The 22,151-nt window shown below is 42.0% G+C and overlaps 1 protein-coding gene across 1 annotated transcript in view; it reads left to right on the plus strand.

The window, feature by feature from the left end:
- tmeff1a (transmembrane protein with EGF-like and two follistatin-like domains 1a) overlaps positions 1-22,151 on the plus strand; it is a 109,209-nt gene that overhangs the window by 48,551 nt on the left and 38,507 nt on the right. The window contains exons 2-3 of the mRNA XM_085440135.1: positions 702-811; positions 7,929-8,058. Of these exons, the coding sequence (XP_085296261.1) occupies positions 702-811; positions 7,929-8,058 (240 nt within the window). The remainder of the gene's footprint in view (positions 1-701; positions 812-7,928; positions 8,059-22,151) is intronic.

Consider the following 22,151-nt stretch of genomic DNA (forward strand, 5'->3'; position numbering starts at 1 on the left):
TCCATGTAAACACTGTCAGGATAGGTTGATCCCGGATTATTCCGTTTATCTTGGATCTACCGATAGTATCAGGCTGGTTTACTGGGATACAGCAGGGTTTTCATGGTTAGGTTACACCACCAATTCAGCTTGATTTATTTAGCACCAATCCACAGTAACCGATTCAACCGAGCGCGTTAGATTGAAGAGGAAAAATCACAGCGAAGAAGCCAGCGATTCCCCGGGAGAGAGCTTTTTTCCACCTGAACCGTCTCTGTGAGTCAGAGTACAGTCAGACTCCTGTAATTGTGAGCAGCTCCTCAGGCAGGTGAAGATGAGAAGTGACTTCTGCTTTGTGCATTAATGATGATACCACCCACCAGTTTTCTTCCCTCTGAGGAGAGCAGATTTCTCAGCTCTGCGAGTCCATCTGTTATTTCCCCGGTGTAAACACTCACCTGTAGTCCAGGTGTCTGCTCGGGCTGATAAACAATCATCTCTGTCGTGTCCGTATTTTTCCTGCAGCTTAGCTCGCCGTCTGCTCTCATTGTTCATAAACTCATAAACTTGTCTGGACGGAGCGTGTGATCAGAGCCGGGATGTCGGGATTTAGCAGCAGCACTCGTGGAGGTGCCGCAGGTGTGACTCACCTTATTGATCCGCCTGCCTGTTGTCTGTCTCCGTATTTAACGCGCTGCCTTTGTTTGTGTCTCTGCCGTTAGATCTGTCAGAGAAGAAGAGCGACCTGAGGGTCTGTGATGACTCCACCTGCCGATTCGGGGGCACCTGCAGAGAGGACGGTGCTCAGCTCAAGTGTGTCTGCCAGTTCCAGGTAGATGACATCATTTTTCTTTTTTTTTAATCTTATTGGATATAAAACATTTACCTGTTCATCAATGACATGTTTAAGTTAGAGTTGTGTTCCATTAGTTGATATTAACAAGGTTCCAGAAACATTCGCTGATATTATCTATAAAGTGTATTACTGTATTTTCCGCACTATAAGGCGCACTTTAAATCCTTTCATTTTCTCAAGAATCGACCGTGCGCCTTATAATCCGGTGCGCCTTATGTATGAATTCTGATGTGCTTACTGACCTCAAACCCATTTTATGTGGTACACGGCGCTCAAAAATCTGTTAGAAAATGTTTTTGTACGACTTTGGTAAGCTACGAAGCCGCACCGCCTGATGGATTGTCGGAGCATTACAGCTATCGTCAGGAGCCTCGCGGAGTAATCTGGGTCCTAAACTCAGTCCTCTTCAGGTCCCAAAAACAAACGAACACTGCGGCATCACTGAGAGTTAGAAACTGTCTAAATTCTTTCATCTTTAATAAAATGATCAGCGTTGTAATAAGGTGCAACAATTAAGTTTAACATCCAGGCATCCATGAAAACAGAATTTATTAAGTTTAATGGAGTTTGAAGTTAGCATGGAGTTAGCTCGCTAGTTTCCACCTAAACATGATATAGCATGTTCTGACTGAGAGATTTCTGAAAAAATTAAAATGTGAAGACATGAAACTAAACAACAGTGACTTTTGTAGGGTTACTGAAGTTGGACTAGCTGGTATATAATGATGTGCTACGTGGTCGCTAGCGACACGGCTATGTTAGCATAAACAGTGAAGCTGGAGGATGAACGCTAACCTTTTTCCACTCCATAAAAGTTAACGTGAGGGTTCCCGATGGTTAGGGACAAATGCAATCGCATGGCAGGATGCTGTAAACAGACCAAACTTCAGTCAGGAGAACAACTGAGATAATCCATCCACAATACGAGATTAGTCATTAATATACTGCAACAACATGGGAAAGTTTGACTTATCTGACTGTTTTGTTTTGCTTAATGTGCCTTACGGTGCAAAAATACGGTATTCTAGTAAATATTTGGAAAGCTGTGTGCAAAAGTCTTGCCACCCCGCATGTCTTTATAGGTTGCCATGAAAACAGGAAGTGTTTGCAGCAGTTTACTGAAACATGCAAACATGCACAGAAATACAGCTTATGAGGCAAAAACAGAGTTTGTGCAATTCTAACAAGCCTGAACGTTGATGTTTGGTGTGACCACCTTTATTCCTTAACACAGGCTGAACATTTCTTGTCATTTAAGTAGTCTAACAGTAGGTGGATGGGATGAATGTCCAGATGCACGTCTCAGCTCCTGTGTCAGGGTTTTGTAAAATAAAGACCCTATGCAGTATAATACAGAGAGACCACAACGATCATATGACCCCCTATGAGCAAGCGCTTTGGGGACAACATTCATTGGCTTCCTGTTAAATCCAGAATTCAAAATCCTGCTCCTCACATACAAGGTCTTAAATAATCAGGCCCCATCTTATCTTAATGACCTTGTAGTACCATATCACCCTATTAGAGCACTTCGCTCTCGCTCTGCAGGCCTACTTGTTGTTCCTAGAGTATTTAAAAGTAGAATGGGAGGCAGAGCCTTCAGTTTTCAGGCCCCTCTTCTGTGGAACCAGCTTCCAGTTTGGATTCAGGAGACAGACACTATCTCTACTTTCAAGATTAGGCTTAAAACTTTCCTTTTTGCTAAAGCATATAGTTAGGGCTGGACCAGGTGACCCTGAATCCTCCCTTAGTTATGCTGCAATAGACGTAGGCTGCCGGGGGATTCCCATGATGCATTGAGTTTTTCCTTTCCAGTCACCTTTCTCACTCACTATGTATTAATAGACCTCTCTGCATTGAATCATATCTGTTATTAACCTCTGTCTCTCTTCCACAGCATGTCTTTATCCTGTCTTCCTTCTCTCACCCCAACCGGTCGCAGCAGATGGCCCCGCCCCTCCCTGAGCCTGGTTCTGCTGGAGGTTTCTTCCTGTTAAAAGGGAGTTTTTCCTTCCCACTGTTGCCAAAGTGCTTGCTCATAGGGGGTCATATGATTGTTGGGTTTTTCTCTGTATCTATGAAGCGCCTTGAGGCGACTTATGTTGTGATTTGGCGCTATATAAATAAAATTGAATTGAATTGAAAACGGGGAGGAAAAACTCCCTTTTAATCCTCCACCAAATCCAGGCTCAGGGAGGGGCAGCTATTAGTTGGGGGTGAGGGGTGTAAACACTGTGTGACAGGAATGCACACTCCATGCTTTAGTAACACTTATGTGCGTCTATATTTTGCACCCCATTTATGAAATAAATTCGCTAACAAAGCTAGGTAGCATTAGCTGATAATTCCACCCTCTTGTCCACACGCCGGTCACTTCTAGCTCTGAAAAAGCTAACATGGTGGTAGCCAGAATGCTAACTTTGATCAGTGCACAAGGAAGCACTATCTCTCATTGGCAGCTCAGGCGCCCTACCTCTGAAAATGAGACAGGCATGTCATGTTCACCTCCCTCTTTAATATGAAAATGGAGCAGTCACAGCAGCAGTGTGTGAATAATAAAATCCTGCGAGCAGCCGGCCTGTCTGCGGTCTCTTCTCAGTTAATTCTTGTTAGGTTTAGGAGCTAAAATGAGGAAAAACACCGTGAAGTTCTTTCTGACACATAAAGAAGCATGACCCGCCTGCAGCGTGTTCAGTAAGTGACCCCAGTCAAGTCTGTCCCGTATTCAGTAAGTGAAAATAAAATAAACAATAAAAGGTGAATCAAATGGACCATTACGGCAAGGCTGGGATGGTCAGTTTGGTAAAGTAAATCCGTTGGGCATCTTTCTTTGCCTTTAGACAACAATTCTGAGGGCAAAAGAGCCAAACGGGACAGGCAAAAAAAAAAAAAAAAAAAAAAAGTTTTAGGAGCTAAAATGAGGAAAAACACCGTGAAGTTCTTTCTGACACATAAAGAAGCATGACCCGCCTGCAGCGTGTTCCTCTGATATGAAACAAAATATAATTACTCTCCCGTCAGCCTGTTGTATTCGCTGCATATTTAGTCGAACGGCTGCAAAATAAAAGCAGCGGCAGCGTGAAGGGCAGCTCCTGGAAGCAGAATTCACCACAGAGCCGCAGTTTCACCGCAATAACAAGACACACGGCGGCTGTTTGAAGCTGGCCGTCACGCTCCGTGAGCTGAAAGCAGAACCCACATTCATGTGCACACAAAGAGGACAGAGCGAAGCGAGCACAGCCGTTCGACGTGATCAGAGGAGTTTCACAGCTGTCCGAGCGAGACGGCGGCTCTGAGGAGTCTTCAGCTGCACACAGAAGCACCGACAGCCTGAATTATAACTCTGATTGTAACAGGAGGAAGAGCCTGAAAGCCTTCCAGTCCACACTGACTGCATGATGAAAAGCCCGGCCCTTTGTAAACCCACCGCCCACCCTGACCACCTGCAAAGTATGATGCAGTTCATGCCCTGAAGCGCGCAATACAGTCAAGTACAACTTGCAGAATGAGACTCGTGTAAGTCCACACCGCAGCCCCGACATCACCCAGAACGCTTCTTCAGGACCTGAAGTTATTTGATCAGTGTGATGCTGTGTGAGACCACCAGTGCCGTTTCTCCATCTCACCGCCATTCGTCATGTTCACAAGTGTTAAAATATGATTATATTATAAAACTAGGAGATGAGCCTGGTGTGCAAACACAGGTACAATAAGATCCTGCATGTGCTGTAGCAGCAACTGATCCCACACGACGTTCCGATCCTTTAAAGTTTATCCAAAACGCACTTTTTGAAGTTTTTCTCTGGCGAATGATGAGAAAAAAAGATCAAACATCCGAGTACCGAAGCTTGTTTCTGTTGCTGCACATCACAGACGTGTATCCATGATAGTGACGCTCAAAGTAGAGGTATAAATAAGGCTGAACAGAGATTTGATTTTGTCTTCAGATCAGGACACAGATGGAGTCGCAGTAACATTTATTTGGTGTCTTTCAGCCCTGCGAACTTCACGTGGAAATCTCCTGCATGGATGAAGTTCCAAGGGCTCAAAACAACAGAGTTAAACAAGTTATGGTACAAGCAGGGTGATTTTTCATGGAATGACCCTTTAATTTGTTGTAAATAGTTATCATCATGTCAAGCCTTCCTTTATAAATGCAGTCATTTAAAAGGTGACTGCCCCCTAGTGTCCACATCACACTGTGTTCTCGTGTCTGCAGGGAAGAGCAGATGTAGTGTAGGGGAAGAGGCGCTTCTGGGGGTTTTATAATGGGATCAAACAGCGGGGATCGAGGCCCAGTTGATTCAGATTTCTATATCTGAAAATTTATATGAAAACAAAGCACCGAAGCAAACCATGTGAAAAGTGGTTCAAGCTTCAGTGAGTTTTATTTGTGGGCAGGCGGAGGTGCCCGTCTCTGTGTTCAGTTCTCTACGTCTGCATCTTCACAAAGAATATTCATGGACGAGAACTTCCCCAAAGTCAACTGGGAGCATGATCCAGATGTTTGCAAAGTGAGTTTTATTTGGAGGCAAGTCATTTCCTGTCATACATATCCTCTTCCAGCAGTGGATGTTCATATTAAACTTCCTCGTGTGCCTAAAGCTCAGGCTGCAGACTGCTCAAAACACTTTTGCGTCTACTTTTGGATCTTGGTGATGTCATAGATTGGAAACCCCACCCACCTGCTCTTCAAACCTTCTGTTTGTGACAGTCAGCCAGTCAGTACAAAGCTGGCCTAAAGGGGAGGGGCTTGTTTCAGACAGAGGGGGAACTGAGGCTCTGCACCGAGGACCATTGTGAGATAAAGAAGGATTATTTTTAGCTGTTAGTCATGCAAAGCTACTCTAAAAGAGTAAAAATATGGAGCTGGAGATGAGCAGAACTGGCACTATTTAAATTTTCCCTTTTCAAATATAGTTTCTGACAATGGCTGTGCTTCACCTCGCAGCATTATCGGCTCTGTGAAAGTAAAAAGTGTCTGAGAGCTGAAGTGGCCCTTTAATGCAGATAAATAAATCTAACTCTGCACTGCGAGTCAGCAGTTTTCAGCGGATTTATCTCCCGTGGAGCCTTGAAATAGCTCGAAACCATTAAAACTTTATGGTTTCTGTGCAGGTTTGCGTATGTGTGAATGTAAATCAGTCCAAGACACACATTTTTACGTGTGTTACGCTTTAGTGAGATGACAGAGATCCTCATTAAAGCTATTTCACTGTCTGATAGGAGCTGCTCCACCCGCCTGCCTGCAGGCAGGGCCATGCAGTCAAAAAAATCAAACATTCACCTCCAATGAAACTCATCACACGTGCCTTCATTTAAAGGACTAATCTGTTCTATTTTCACCGAAATAAGCCTTCTGTTCTCCTCTAACCAGCAGGGATCCGACTAATTCCCGATCATTAAAACTTCTGAGTTTGCTTCTCTGAACAGAAAAAGAGCTTCAGTCACTAAAACTGAACAAAGAAAGCCAAACATGCTGATGAGTGCTGATAATGAGCTCTAGCTGAAAGTCTGATGGAAAGAAAAAAACACGTTACAACAAATTTACTTCAGCAGAACAAAACCACAAAATGCTGACGGAGCAAACCAGGAAGACTCCTGACAGGACAGAAAAATGTTCTCCTCTCAGCTGGAGGTTGGATGCTGCTCATCGGTTGTTTTGTCTTTCATGGATTTCAGCTGCCGACTCCATCGGACTCTCTTCCTGTTGGATATGAACCTGGACTGCTTCTGCAGTGTGTTGGAGGTCACGGAGGTCAAACCTGCAGGGGATTCCTGCTAAATGATTGATGTGTGAGAGTTAATAGAATATGGATTGCTGAACACTGATATGTGTCCTTGGCAGCTGTAGCTTATAGCTGACAGTGTGAGCAGAGTGGGTTTATATAACCTCCATGGAGAGCGAATGAAACTCTGTAAGTGCCTGACAGCTTGCATCATATTTGACCCATATTGATCACACATGTACAGCACAGGCTTGATAACACCATCTTTCTCCTCTCTACCTTTAAACGTGCACTGCATGGACTCATTTCAAGTCGTGAACTCATTTCTGTGCAAACATCCAAAGGAGGTGATGCTCAGGCTCAGGACCTTCAAAGAAAACATGCTGAGAGCCGCTCAGTTAAGAAGAAAACTAGAACCACATTGCAACAGTGTTGCAGAATAATATAGCGAATTACATTTGATAACATAGTAACGTTTCTCTGACTCTGATGTAACACAAATAAATAAAATACTCTGTATCTGAAGGGTTTTATTCAGGACTGTGTGTGTTTCTGTGAAAAACTGCTTGTAGGATCTCATTTTCTTTTCTGTTTCAGCCCTCGTGTTGTAGATTTGTTGCTGTGCTTTGGGTCATTTCATGGTGCATGACCCAGTTTGGTCCAAGCTTTAGCTGTGGGACAGATGGCCTCACATTTGAGTCAAAAATCTTTCGATATGCAGAGGAGTTCAAGGTCAACTGTACGGTGCCCGAATCATCACTTCTCCACCTCCGTGCTTTGTAACATGCTGTCACAAAACTCTCGGGGGTTTTGCAGTTTCTCTGAGCATTGGACGGTGTGAGATTGGGGTGAATTCTCTGGGAAAATTGTGTTAACACACCTGAATGTTCCACACCAGCAAACTTCCACAGCTTCTGCTCTTATAATGTGCTCACACACGTGACTCCTATGAAACTCATGTGTTAAGTGTTTTTATTGTATTTCTGTTCTAAACTTTGTGACTTACAATCTGAGAAATGTCGTCCATATGACAACGAGTAAAATCTAAAGCTAACATTCAAACTGATAAACGCTGATGAAACTTAAAGCATCTAAACATGTTTTAACAATAAAAGCTTGACTCAAACGAGCAAAATAAAACCAAAATGTAAAACTAGACCTTATTGATCATCATTATTATTGTAACCAACAATAATTCCTGTAATGTATATAGCTGATGTAATCAATAGTTTTGCATAGTTGTGATAGAGTCAATCTACATGTTTTTGACTCCTCCCCCTGAGTGAAGCGACCCCCTCTCTCCATGGTTCGTCTCCGTTGTCACACTGAAGCTTAATTAACATCTGATTGTGTTTGATTTCCAGTGTCACAAAAACTACGTCCCTGTGTGCGGCTCAAACGGAGACACCTACCAGAACGAGTGCTACAGGCGACAGGCGTCCTGCAAGCAGCAGAGACTCATCTCCCGGGTGTCCGACGGGCCCTGCTCCACCGGTGAGTGTGTGCCAGGAAGTACACAGTGTTGACGCAATGGAAACGGGAATTAACGTTGTCCGGGTGACTGACCGATTGAGAGTGAGGGTTCGTCAGAAAAGTGAATTATAACGGCTCATTTACTGATATCGAGCTGCGAGGACATCAGTCAGGCTATGAGGGCTTCCGCCGTTTAAGGCGTCATCTGAGGGAATCATTCAGCTGCCGCCTCATATTAAGAGTCGTGGCGTCTTCATTTGAACATCGCCTTCATTCGTCTTCATTCTGTTCCATCACTCATGATGTAATGGCTTTTTTAAAACAGCACAGAGGGAATTACGAAGAGAAACTGTCGAGAAACAACCTCATATACAACCTCATGATATACACACCGTCTTAAAGCATCCAACTTTTAAATATATATATACTCAGCGCCTGATATAATCAATCAATGCTGCGAGTGATGCAGGTGAGTGCAAAAAGCAGTTCAAGTAACAAGTCTTCTGCTGCTCTGACACTAAAACCTAATTTCACATTTCAGTTTGCACAGATTCTTTTTCAAGAAAAAATATGAGAAATTTGCTAAGTTTCCATTTGTTGTGGGCCTGTTCTATTCTTGGACTCTACTAAAGGAGCTTTGTGTGATTTACAGTTCACAATAATCCTTATTTATCTTATCTTGGGCCTTAATGCTGTCCACCAGTAGATGCTCTCTGTTTTAGCTCCTCCCACTCCCATTATGCTAACAATCTTCTGATTGGCTGCCTCGCTCAAAAGATTTTAAACAGCAGGAGGGGCTTCTGTGCCTGTAATGACCATATTAGGGATATCCCCTCTCTGTGACATCATATAAATCCAAGAGTAGAAAAAAGCTGCAGCAGTGAAGCTGAGAGGAGCCGACATAATGAAGGTAGAGAGTTTAAACATTTGGACACCAAAGCAACGGACAGTCAGGGTGGAGTGGGTGGAGGCAGGTGTCAGCGGTGATTTGTGATAGAAGCACAGCAGCAGAGTGGACGGGAAGGTTTAAAGCTGGTAGTGTGCATCATTCTGCTGTGATGTGTGATTTGGAGACAGTAGCACTGACAAAGACAGGCGGCCGAGCTAAGAGTAAGACTTTCACTGGGAGTGAGCAGGAAGGACTGGATTCACTCAAGAGACAGAGGTGGAGATGATGTGGATGTGTGCAGAGGAGGAAAGGTGGATATATTAGACGAAAGATGATGAAGATGGAGCTGCCAGGCTGGAGGAAAAGAGGAAGATCTAAGCAGAAAGGAGCAGCTGAAAGAAGAAGAAGCAGAAAACTGCCCGATTTTAGATTCCAGAGCAGTTTGAAACTAAACTTTGAGGCTTAAATAGAGAGAGATGTCGCTGCAGTCACGTACTCGTGACATCCTCTCCAACAGAATATTTTCATTCAAGTTTGTAGAAAAACTACTTTTAAGCTGTAATTAGTCTGCTGTGACCGTCATTACGAGAGGAAGTTTTTAAAAAGCCGACATTTTCTAACACAAAGGGATTTTTTAAAAAGTATCGAATAACTTTCAAATTTTTTATAGACCTTTTTATTAGATACAAGCTAAAACCATTAAAGGTACATTTTACGAGAGACAAAGACACTGGTAGTGCCGCTTTGTTTATTTAGAATATTTTTGACAGCCACAGTTAGCAGCAGATAATTATACGTTTTTTTTTTAATATATACACACAATTCTCGTTTCCCGACCAGAGCGTCAGTATCCAGTAAAGGTCCTAAGCTGCCCCCCCCGCTAACCAAGCCTACCTCAGACACGTGCGCTGCCCAGATTAACAAGGACCGCATCAGGTGTTGAGCAACCAGGACACCCTGATGAGAGCTGGGCTACTGGAACTAGACGGTGGGTGAAAACAGGGCGCTGTTGGAATGCTACTACACGAGTAACCCCAGCGGAAAAATCACCTTTGTTGCTGACAGATTTGATAGATCACATTTGAGCCTCTGCTGAGTGTAACTGCTCGGTCTCTGACCCTGGACTTTCATAACCCTCCAGGTTTGGGAGGATTTTACTGACTCGTTCAGCGACTCGTAATTAAAATTGATCTGCGGCTGATTAACTGGCTCGTTCTCTGAAATCAATGTGACTGATGACGTTGTGCAGAGTTCAGAGGAAAAGCCGAGGACGAGCTCTCAGCGTTTGATGTTCAGTCAATTAAAAACATAATGACAGTGAACTCGGAAGGCATGAAAACGCGGCAGCAAGGCCGACTGCTGGAGCGTAATTAAAAGTATAAGTGAGGCACTTATTCACATTATAAAAGCCAGAGTTTGAAATATGATGAGTTCTATGTTTGTGCAGAGAAACACCTGAAATACTTCATATTATACAGTTTCTAGTTAAAAGCTTGTCTTTTCTAACAGCTCAGGTCTGCTGTGTTATCTTATTTTCAGGGAAATGAAACGTCTCTACATATTGTTGACATTGAAAGGATCTATATGTGTGGTTAAAATCAGTTCATGCTGAATAAATCAAATAAAATAGCTGCAGCTCTGATGACCTTTGACGAGCTCTGTAAACCTCAGGGATGTGTTGGAGTCCGACTCACCGTCACATCCATTGATCAGTTATTAAAGTGGACCTCCTGCATCAGAACCAACACCCACACAGACGAACAGCAACAACACAACCTGGAACAGAAGATTGAATCTTGATTTTCAACGCCCAACGCGCATGTTCAAAACAAAGGGCAGCCGGTTTAATCGCTCACAGCGAGCGGGAAGAATGCAGGCGGTGAGAGCTTCTGACGTTATATCGATTTAAATCAACAGAGCCTCCGCTTTCTTTGTTTTTCTGACCGTTGGGTCGTTAAGATGCTGACATCACTTATAGTCTTCAAAGTTATTTCCGAGCACATCACAACAGTAACTACTGGAGAATAGTTCAGTCTGGACTATTGTTCCTGTTCTCGCATCGTTTTTAGGAATGTCTGAAGTTCAGTGCAAATAATCTTCCTGAGTCATGAAATAAAATCTTTCCAGTTGTTCGTCGTGTCTTTGATCTGAGCTCTGTTCGCCCCTTATTTGTGGCTTAGCCATTTAAAAACGGAGGTTGGTTATTTGTTTGTTGAATTTCTCTTGTTCTCTGATGACGTATCGACTGACTTTCTAGTCCGAGGGTTTCCTGCTATGCCCGAGCCTCTCGTCTTTTTAATGTGCTGCAGTTCTGGCTCTTATTTTTGAGAAATGAAACAAGCCTCCAAAAACTATAGTCCTCGCTCTCCTCTGCCTTTTTATTGGCGTTATTCATGTTCAGCACATCTTTAACTGCTTAAAACCTCACAGTGAAACTGCAGCCCAGGGGCGCCGCCACTCCAGATATTTTAACCCTTCATTAAAGAGTCACTCTTGGTCCAAATAAGACTTCAGTGTGGACGTCCAGCTCAGCGCCGGGTGTTTTTATTGAGTAATCGTCTGAGATGTTCTCTTGGCTGAAGTTTGCCCCTCACACATTTAACCCTCATCCTCCATCGTCCCTATGCTAACGTCTTTATTTTAATATTAAATTAGATTAGCTACAGCTCCAAACACTGCTGCTGTTTAGTATTCACTTATTCCCACGCTTGTGATAATGCCGTGCAGTTTAGTTTTTTAGAATTACTTCAATCAGAACACAGTTTATCATCTTTAGAAGGAAACTAGCGAGCTAACTTCCTGCTAACGTCTAACTGCTCTAAACCTCGGTGGTCCTTGTTTTCAGTCTGATTTCTGTGTTCGTGGTCGTCTAGTAAGTCAATTATATTAATTTCTGTTTACAAACCTGAAAACCTCTCAGCTTTGGATCATTTAAAAAAAGAAGATGCCCGAAGTTTAGCCGTAGCATCTGATTTAGCGTGGGTCATTTAATGGTCGCTCCATGTTGGGCTCTGTTCTGACAGACACTTTGGTTCTGTTATATATTTTGTGGCATCTTGTCCCCTCCCAGGCCTGTTTTACTCTGAAAGCCTGTGTAGATCATTAAAACCACTCATTATCTTTAAGAAGTCAGATTACAGCACAAGGCCGACAGTATCCTGATTACTTACGAAGAGCCTGACCACTTAAAGCTTAAGATCTAACAGATGGAGTTTTATCAGGACAATTAATACCACATTAGCACGTCACACCACAGCCATCCTGAAGCCATGATCATTACTGTGCTGCTGTAACCTTTAGTCAGCCTTTCCTCCAGATGCTGAACCCACTGCTCCCATTAGTGAGCTGCTGCTGGTGCTAACAGTTGGTGATCTGGCTTTCCAACGCCTCACTGGAAAAACCATTGCTTTGAGGTTCTGCCTATGTGAGCAGATGTACTGTTACACTTAAATGTGCAAAAATATTTGACTTTAATTACATAATTAAAAGTAGCAAACCATAAAAACAGGATGAGACTGTATTTACACAAACCTTTGGCCATATGCTGCGTATCTACAGAGCCGTGTGTGAGGAATGAATCAGGTTTCATTTCCCAAAGGCTGCTGGTCTTCCACAGCTGGATGCTCACCAGCCATCCATCAGAGCTACGCTAAAGCACTAACAGGTTAGCATTTTCCCCATCAAACACCCCGCAGATTTCCTGGACTCGGATGTCTCTGCAGGCCAGACAGATTTTATGTCTCCTCTCCTGAGAAATGAGTTGTGGAAACTTATAGCAACGCCACAGCAGCTACGTTGGTGGTGGTGGTCAACTCCATCTGCAGGGGCAGTGGCCTGATTTCCCAGGAGGCATCGGCTGGTGCTCTGCTCTTATTACCCACTACACCGGAGAGCTTGTGCCCTCCACTTTCCTTGCCTCCCTCCTGGCCTTCTGCAATTTCCTCTCCCTGAGATTTATGCTTCCTGTAATTGGAGCGTTCGACGGCTTTGAGCCGAGGCAACCGCACGAAAGCTCGGCTGATTTTATTTCCCCGAGCAGGACAGGAGATGGAGGAAATGCAGCGATTTGGGTCCCTTTTTTTCTTAGAGAGCAGTGTGGGAGGTTACAGGAGCTGGGACGGCTGAGACTCCTCGCTGGGATCTGATCACAGGTCAGTGGTGGGTGTAGCTGCCCAGCTGAGAGGCTGAGACTCCACATTAGCCTCAGGTCAGACTTATTACTCTTTAAAACGCTCGTTGTTGGCTTTCTGGCTCCATTGGCTGAGGAGAGCAGAGAGCAGAGCAGATTTCACAGCTGGAAGAAGATGATGTGACATTACAGACCTTTGAAGTTCAGACAGCAAACTTTTCAAGGGAACTTCTTCTGCTTTCTGCCGTATATATACTGCTCCAGTGGGTGTTCATATTAAATTATACCAAAAGTATCAAATAATGATGCCAGCAAATGTGGATATTCTCTCAGGCTTCAGCCTGCTCTAAACACTCACACAGTCTTTACCCCACAGCCATAAACGGCTGATGCGGTAACGTCGTCACCGGGCGGGCGGTGTGGACAACTAAGCTTGTGATTGAGGCGATATAGGAGCCTCAAAGTTTTACCATGAGTGGATTTACTAAAAGTTTAAATCTCAGTGACCTCGACCTCAACGTTAGGTCACTGTCAACTATGGCAGCACAGGTGTGTCTGCTAGGAGGCTGACGGATGGCTGCCTGAGGTTTTTTTCTAGTCTTGGATCTGCATGATGTCATAGAGAGGGGATAGCCCTCATAAGTCATCTGAGGCACACAGCTGTAGCAGTGAACCCTTTTTTGTGCTGTGCAGCCAATCAGAGGGAAGGCTCAAAGGGGGAGGGGCTAAATCGTGTAGTTTCAGACAGAGAACAAACTGAGGGGATGGACCAAGGCCCAGGCGCTTTATATTGTAAGATAAAGACCAGTAAAGATGTTCATTAATTACAAACGACTAAATTATTGATGCACTCCTGCAGCTAAAGCAGAGTACTCTGAATAATCAGCGAGCTCTGATCCATCACAGTTCAGGTCGTTGCCAGTGAAACAACATATCTGACCTTTACCTTGATTGCAGTTTGGGTAAAAACTCATTAGTTTGTGCTAGTTTGATTAAATTTGGACCACTACTGTAGGAGTAGCAATTCTGGAATGAGCTTATTGATCCTTTAATTCAATTCAGTTTTATTTATATGGCTCTAAATCGCAACAAAGCACTTTATATTGTAAGATAAAATGCTAAAATAATACAGAGAAAACTCCAAAAATCAGACCAACCCTATGAGCGAGCACGTGGTGACAGTGGCAAAGAAAAACTCCCTTAAACAGGAAGAAACCTCCTGCAGAGCCAGGCTCAGGGAGGGGCCAGTTGGGGTGTGGGGAGGGCAAAAGTTTATAAGTTTCTAAGATAAATGAAGATAAATTGTAACCGAATCAAGCAGAGCTGCTCTAGTTTAAAGAAGTGAAAGCCTGAACACTTTTTTATTACTTGACTGTGTGTAAAATAGTAGAATTAAATTGAAAAAAATGTAAATAACTAATCAAAAACAACAATACCCATGAGCCTCCAGCACCAGTCAGGTGTGGAGGGGTATAAACATTAAGACTGTAATTTAAAGACGGCACCACTGTAGCCAAATATGTCAAAATGTGACCAAATAAGAAAAATTCTATGAAATATTAAAATTGTAATAAAATCAAGACAGTTCTCACTGTCTGCGCTCTTTTGGTTTCATGGGGGCCACTCATGAGATTGTCCTCACGAATAAGTCAGAATCTGAAAAAAAATATCAGTTATTGTCTTTATTTATTATTATTTTACAAGGACGCTGTCCATAAAAGACTGTTACACAAATACACACAGACTGGTCTGTTCAGAGTTTACAGCAGGACCCTCGATGTTGCTGTTTCCAACCAGTAACTCCAACAGATCATGTGTAGCAGAAGCAGCTGGTTATGGGTGTTGAATCATTTCCCTGCCTGGATGGAACCTGATGTCTTTATAGTCTGATTAAGTGGAAGCAGAATGACTTTCTTAGATCGGCTCTGATTGGCCTAAAGGGAGGTTGGCCTCAAAGAAAATGAGCTAAAGCAGCTTGGTTCAGTTGAATCGAATGGCTCTACCGAGGTTCGTAAGATAAATAAGGATTATTTTGAACTGTGAGTCATGCAAAGCTGTTCTAGTGGAGTCCAATAGTAAAAACTACAGAGGTGGAAATGAGCACAAGAGGTCCACTTTAAAAGCAAAACTGGACCTGGCTATCGATAGCATGTGCTGTTTAGTATGCAGATGCAGTGAGCAGCTCTGGGACAAACATCAATGTCATCGATTTTCCTTCATGTTTATGTGAATCTGAGATACAAACAGGGCCCCGCTGGAGCCGGAATGAGCTTATCGATGGCCAGGCCAGCGTCCCCAGGAATTACGCCCAGTCCCACACCAGTCTATATCTGAAGCCAACATTTAGTGCTAATGCAGGGAGACTTGTGTCCTTTAGGCAGCGAGCGTTTCGAGGTGTGGAGGCGCTCTGGATGAGGTGGGAATCTTTATTAATCTCAGATCCTGTTCTTGGCCCAATTAGTTTGTAAATCAGTTGTTTGATCAATACAAAGACGAGCTCTTTGTGCACTTCATTATGTGTCAGAGCACTCGCCCTGCAGATGAAACATACTTCCCCTTTAATTAGGAGCTGGAGTGTGCAGGATGTTCTAACGTAAAACCCTTTTTCTGGGTGATTATTAAAACTCACTGAGGTCTGAGTTACAACATCAGGTATTTCTGACCTGTCACAGTACCAGATCATTTGTAGAAATTGTCCAGTGTTCAGCTGGTTGTAGTTTTACGGACTTCATAGTTAATAAAAAGAAATCAACCTGCTTTTGGTCCTTTTTCTGTCTTTAAGTGGTTCATCTTAACATATTTGCTGGGATTGTTAGTCTCCAGAGGATGGATCCTCTTGATTTTGTAGGTTCTTCTCTTCACACCTACTGAACAGATTACAGGTGTATTTAACACTCAGCAGGTCACCGGGGAGCCAGGCTGTCGAGAAGGGTTTGGTTAACTTCCTGCTCTTTTACATGACATTTTTAAATGTAATAATATTTAAGAAGGTCCAGTTACACAACACATCCTCAAACAAAGACCCAAAATATTCCACATGCATTATAAATCAATGCACTAGCCTAATGGTTGTAGCGGTGATATTAAAATTTCTTGTTTAAAGTAAAAAATTCAAGCGAAAAAAAAATGCATTTGAAAAAGCGCTTAATTTAAAATAACACAAAGGTTTATTAGTTTGACACCAGCAAACTGCATTTTTCTCCTTTTTCATAAACTTGTAAATCGTCTCAGATTTCTGTCTCTGACTTATTTCATTACACTACAAACATCGACAACTGTAAGGACAAAGGAAAAGACTTTGCAGACACCAATATTGAAGCGAAGTCCAGTAACAGGTCCGGCGTGAGGTGACCGAGGCTCTAAATGTGTAGACCAGACCTGGGTTTGGTGACATAATCCTCTGTCATCAGATACCTTCTGCATCTCTTGTGACATTCAAGGAGTATTTTTGGCATCATGGCTCTGATGGGTGAAGCAATTGTGGCCACTGAAAGGCCAAAGACGGGTTTTTAACTTGCAATAATAACCACCTTCAGGTAACTGCTGTTGTGATTTGGTGCTATATAAATTGAATTGAACTGAACTGAATTGAGAGATAACTGCACTGTCTGAGGCAAAGAAAGTCCTTATTAGTAGGATGGAATGATGGTAGCGTCTTAAGGTTGCAGGTGTTGGTGTATCAGCTCTTTTTTAAATGATATTTTTACTGGTTTAAAGTGTAAATAAGCACTCAGTCACGATTAGACACTAGAAACTACTCGGTAAGGTTTCAGCACTGAAAAGAAGCTTAGATTAGGCAGCAGAGTCCTCTCGGTTTGGTTTTAGCTTTAAAACCTTACTGGTTTGGTTAGAAAAAGAATTTTGGGTTATAAGACGCTCATCAACGACAGTAACCCTGCTCATTAATAAACAATACGTTTGCAGCGTCATAACCGAATGCATCAGGGCGCCACAGGACAGCAGACTTACTGTCAGGATGACAGCAGGCTGGTCATGACGTGAACAGTAAAGTTCGTGTAGCTTTGGGTTAAAAACAGCAGCTTGTGTTTAAATTTAATGTGAATTAAATTATCGCACCTACATCTCTCCACATCTGTCAGGATGTTTGAGGAGGTGGGTTTCAGCTCATCATTCGTCCTGTCAGGCCTCATTTGCTTTTCATTATTTTGCACATTAGGAACACCTTTTAATGATATTTAGCGTTCGGAAGCAGATTGATTTACAGATGTGGACGGCAGCAGAGGAAGCAGCGAGCTGCGGTAAAAGCCTCGGCCTGCTTCATTAACCACAGGGTCAGCCATGTTTCATTTTATTGACTCGGTGCGGCTGCAGCGTCCGATTCTTCTGTAGGAGTTTAACTCTGTAGGAGTGAACGTGTCCACGCGGTTAATGAACAGTTACGTATCCTTATAATTATAATGATCCTCCACCGTCTGTAGGTGGCTGACAAAGGTGTTAGAAAAGCAGCGACGCAGCTGAAGGTGTTTTCACAGATTAAATGAAAGATGCTCTTTTTTCTCTTCTCAGGATGAAAGTTGTTTTTTTTTAAATCCGAGGTTCTTTGAAGTTTATTGATCAGAAAGAGTTGGTGTCTGCGATCCAGTGTCCAACGCAGTTACAGATTCTTTTTATCAGCTGGATCTAAAACCTAAAGCTTCTCAGTCTGATTCAATCTCGCATTCTTTCATCTTCTTCCGTCTTCCTGTCTGCCTGCATCCCTGCTTTTTCAGGTTTGATCAAATCACAACTGTAAACTTCAAATTTGAGCTTTTCTTCAGTTTTTGATAAAGAAACAACTTGTTTCAAAGGTTTTTTGCAGAAAACTGCCTCCATCCTGCCCTGTGTGTTCTCATCCTGCAGGGTAAACAGTCATTTTCAGATGTTGGTGACATCTCACGTCTCAAACACATCACTGCTCAGACAGACATTTAATCCTGTTTTAAACTGCTGCAAGCTGGAGGGAGGGTGCTGGAGCAAGGATACCGTGGTTCTGGTCCAGTATGACCATTTTGTGCTTTACTGTTTGTTTTACTGCACTTTAGTTCAGTTTTCTGAATATCTCGAAGGAGGAAGATCCAAACTCAGGACTCTGAAGAAAAAACTGTTCAAAATCCCAGACCTCTGTCCGAGGCTGTGGTCGGACCAAGCAGGAATTTCCTGGGCTGAGAAATAAGCCAAGGATGGGACAGAGCCAAATTAAAACTATGTATACTGCCCACATGCCAGCTTATCTAAATAAGTGCTTTCTATAAATACTGTGAGTCGGTATACTGACGGCAGTCATCTTTAACAGCTGGATATCTGCATTTCATCAGAACAGTAAATTGTAAGTGGATTGATTTTTATTTAGCAGTTTTCTAGTCTTATTGACACAAAAATATCACATTCACACATTTATAAACATTCACTTCAGTCTATGCCAACCGAGCAGTGAAACACCATAAACTGCAGTCCCTCCAATGGCCACTTGAGGTTTGTTCAAAGCTGAGAGTCCAATGTTTAAATATTCAAGTTTACAGAGAAACTACGTTTACTGTAGTTTTATGTCTCTTAAGTTAATAACAGTGCATGGCGAATCTTAATATGACCCGACCATTTCAATTTAATTGAGGAATAAAATTTACCCAAAGTCAGAAAAGGCAACAAAATCGTTTCAGGAACACCACGTGTCTGCGTCTGTGAAAATCAATGACTTTGACAAACTCAGTCAAGTATTAGATGTCCTGCACAGCAAATCCAGCATGTCCAAATTAACACTGTCAGATTTGATTTCAACAAAAAAAAAAAAAGATTTCAACACTATTAAAGTGTCTATATGGGTCCACACCAGAGAGTGTTAATTTAACTCTTTTTGGAGAGTTGGTACGTTAACTCTGATTTAGTGTTAAACACCAAATCTGTCTGGAGTTGATAATTTAACACTTACTAATGCTAACTAGGTGTTAAGAGTTTATATATTAACTCTCAAAGAGTATTTTAGTTTAACTACGTAAGAGTTATCTTCTAATTCATTCTAAAAAGCGGGAATTTTACTGTTCTGAACTTCTAGAAATTTATTTTGGAAATAAACATTTACTAAAAAGATGCAATGGTTTTTGAAAAACATTTATTCTGAACTGTGCACCACAATTTCAAAACATTTTCTGAAAGATGTAACAGTATACATGTTCTCACTTTCATTAGAATTTTGTTTATCAAAAGGTCTGACATGGTAAATGCAAATAACAGCATTCTCATCACTTATTTCAATAAATACAAAATACAATATGCATGTCCTTCATTCATCACTTTGTGGAACTGCAACGCACTTCTGCTCTCCCCCATATTCCATCTTCACAAGCATATCCTATGTGGAGATTGAATAAAAATTAGTTGACACTAATTAATGACACAAATAACCCAGTAATCAATTGCAGCACAGTTAAAAAAAAAAAGGAATCCTTTTTGAGCCATTACTTGTATAAAGTATTTTCCCAAAAGACAAGGACACAGGCATCAGGTAATACTGAACTAAATGTAAAACCTCAACCTTTTTCATTTTTACCTAAACCATGTGCACAAAACTCTGGAGGGATCTATGCTAACGTAGAATCCAGTCAGGACGTCTGCTACTGCTGTTTGCTCGTTTTTGTTTTTTTTTATGGGAGATCGTTTTCAGGCTTCAAGTAGGCAAGGCAAGGCAAGGCAAATTTATTTGTATAGCACAATTCAACAACAAGGTGATTCAAAGTGCTTTACAGAGACATTAGAAACAAAAACAAATAAAAAGCATGATTTAAAATTGATTAAAACAAGCAAACAAACTAACTAACTAAACACACACATTTCACACCTGTTTGCGCGATCTGAACCCTTATCGTAAGGGGAGCTACCAGTCCTTCTGTGGACGAGCTACTTTCTATTTTAAATTCCCTGAATTTAAAATACTCTCTAGACCCAGTCTAGACCCAGCTGGGGAGCTACCCAGAGCTCTAAACCCACTTAACAAACAAACAAACAAACAAAACAGTATATAAAATCAAAACAGATAAAATCAGAACAGTAGATAAAATCAGTAGTTAATGTAAGTTTTGAAATTTAAGCTTAACAAACAAACAAAACAGTATATAAAATCAAAACAGATAAAATCAGAAATAGATAAGATCAGTAGTTAGTGTAAGTTTTGAAATTTAAGCTTAAAAGTGTGGATTTGGTGCTTTATTCAAATGCAGCTGAGAACAGGTGAGTCTTCAACCTGGATTTAAATAAACTGAGTGTTTCAGCTGATCTGAGGCTTTCTGGGAGTTTGTTCCAGATATAAGGAGCATAAAAGCTGAATGCAGCTTCTCCGTGTCTGGTTCTGACTCTGGGAACTGATAAAAGACCGGATCCAGATGACCTGAGGGATCTGGAAGGTTCATACTGGGTCAGGAGGTCACTGATGTATTTTGGTCCTAAACCATTCAGAGCTTTATAGGCCAGAATCAGAACTTTAAAGTCTATCCTCTGACGGACAGGCAGCCAGTGTAAAGACCTCAGAGCTGGACTGATGTGGTCCACTTTTTTGGTCTTAGTGAGGACTCGAGCAGCAGAGTTCTGAATGAGCTGTAGTTGTCTGACTGATTTTTTAGGTAGACCTGTAAAGATGCTGTTACAGTAATCAAGCCTACTAAAAATGAATGCATGGACTAGTTTTTCCAGGTCCTGTTGAGACATCAGATCTTTTATCCTTGAAATATTCTTGAGGTGATAGTAAGCTGATTTTGTTATTGTCTTAATGTGTTTTTCTAAGTTTAGGTCTGCATCCATCACTACACCCAAATTTCTCGCCTGGTTTGTGGTTTTTAGATGTATAGATTGAAGTTCTCTGGTGACCTGTAATCGTTTTTCTTTGGCGCCAAAGACTATTACCTCAGTTTTGTTTTTGTTTAGTTGGAGAAAATTGTGGCACAACCAGTCATTAATTTCCTCAATGCATTTACCAAGAGCCTGTACAGGGCCTCGGTCTCCTGGTGACATTGTGATATATATTTGTGTGTCATCTGCATAGCTGTGGTGGTTTATTTTGTTGTTCTTTATAATCTGTGCCAGTGGGAGCATGTAAATGTTAAACAGAGGGGGTCCCAAGATGGAACCTTGGGGAACTCCACATGTGATACTTGTCTGCTCGGATGTGAAGTTACCTATTGATACAAAGTATTTCCTGTTTTCTAAGTATGTTTTGAACCAGTTTAGTACAGTTCCTGAAAGACCTGCCCAGTTCTCCAGTCGTTTGAGTAATATGTTGTGGTCAACTGTATCAAATGCTGCACTGAGATCCAGTAAAACTAGGACTGACATTTTTCCACTGTCTGTGTTCAGACATATGTCATTGAACACTTTGGTCAGAGCGGTTTCAGTGCTGTGATTCTGTCTAAAACCTGACTGGAAGGCATCGTAGCAATTATTCTGTTTTAAGAAGTAATTGAGCTGTTGAGAAACTGCTTTTTCAATGATCTTACTTAAAAATGGGAGATTTGAGATCGGCCTGTAGTTTTTCATTTGTGTCTTGTCAAGATTGTCCTTTTTCAGTATAGGTTTGATTACAGCAGTTTTTAGTGGTTCTGGAAACACACCTGACATTAAGGAAAAGTTGACGATCTGTAACAGGTCTGACTCCAAAGTCTTTGAGACCTTTTTGAAAAAACTTGTTGGCAGGACATCTAAACAGCAAGAGGAGGAGTTCAGTTGACCTAAGATGTCCTCCAGGTCTTTGCCGTTAATAGGGTCAAACTGTTTGATGGTGTTTAAACAGTTTTTCGGTGGACACAGTACATATCCTGGATCTGCTGTTGATGTACCAACTGCTTGTCTAATCTTTTTGATTTTGTCTGTGAAGAATTTGGCAAAGTCATTGCAGGCCATGGTTGAATGAAGTTCAGCTGCCACTGGCACAGGAGGGTTTGTTAGCCTGTCAACTGTAGAAAATAAGACCCGAGCATTATGGCTGTTTTTAGTGATGATGTCAGAGAAGTAGGACCTCCTTGCACTCCTCAGTTGTAAATTATAATTGTGAAGTTTCTCTTTATAGATGTCATAATGAACCTGGAGGTTTGTTTTTCTCCATCTGCGCTCAGC

This window comes from Copadichromis virginalis, linkage group LG18 (genome assembly GCF_057382275.1).
Source record: "Copadichromis virginalis isolate Kocher_CV1m ecotype Utaka linkage group LG18, C_Virginalis_male_GT1.1, whole genome shotgun sequence".
Classification (NCBI taxonomy): Eukaryota; Metazoa; Chordata; class Actinopteri; order Cichliformes; family Cichlidae; genus Copadichromis; species Copadichromis virginalis.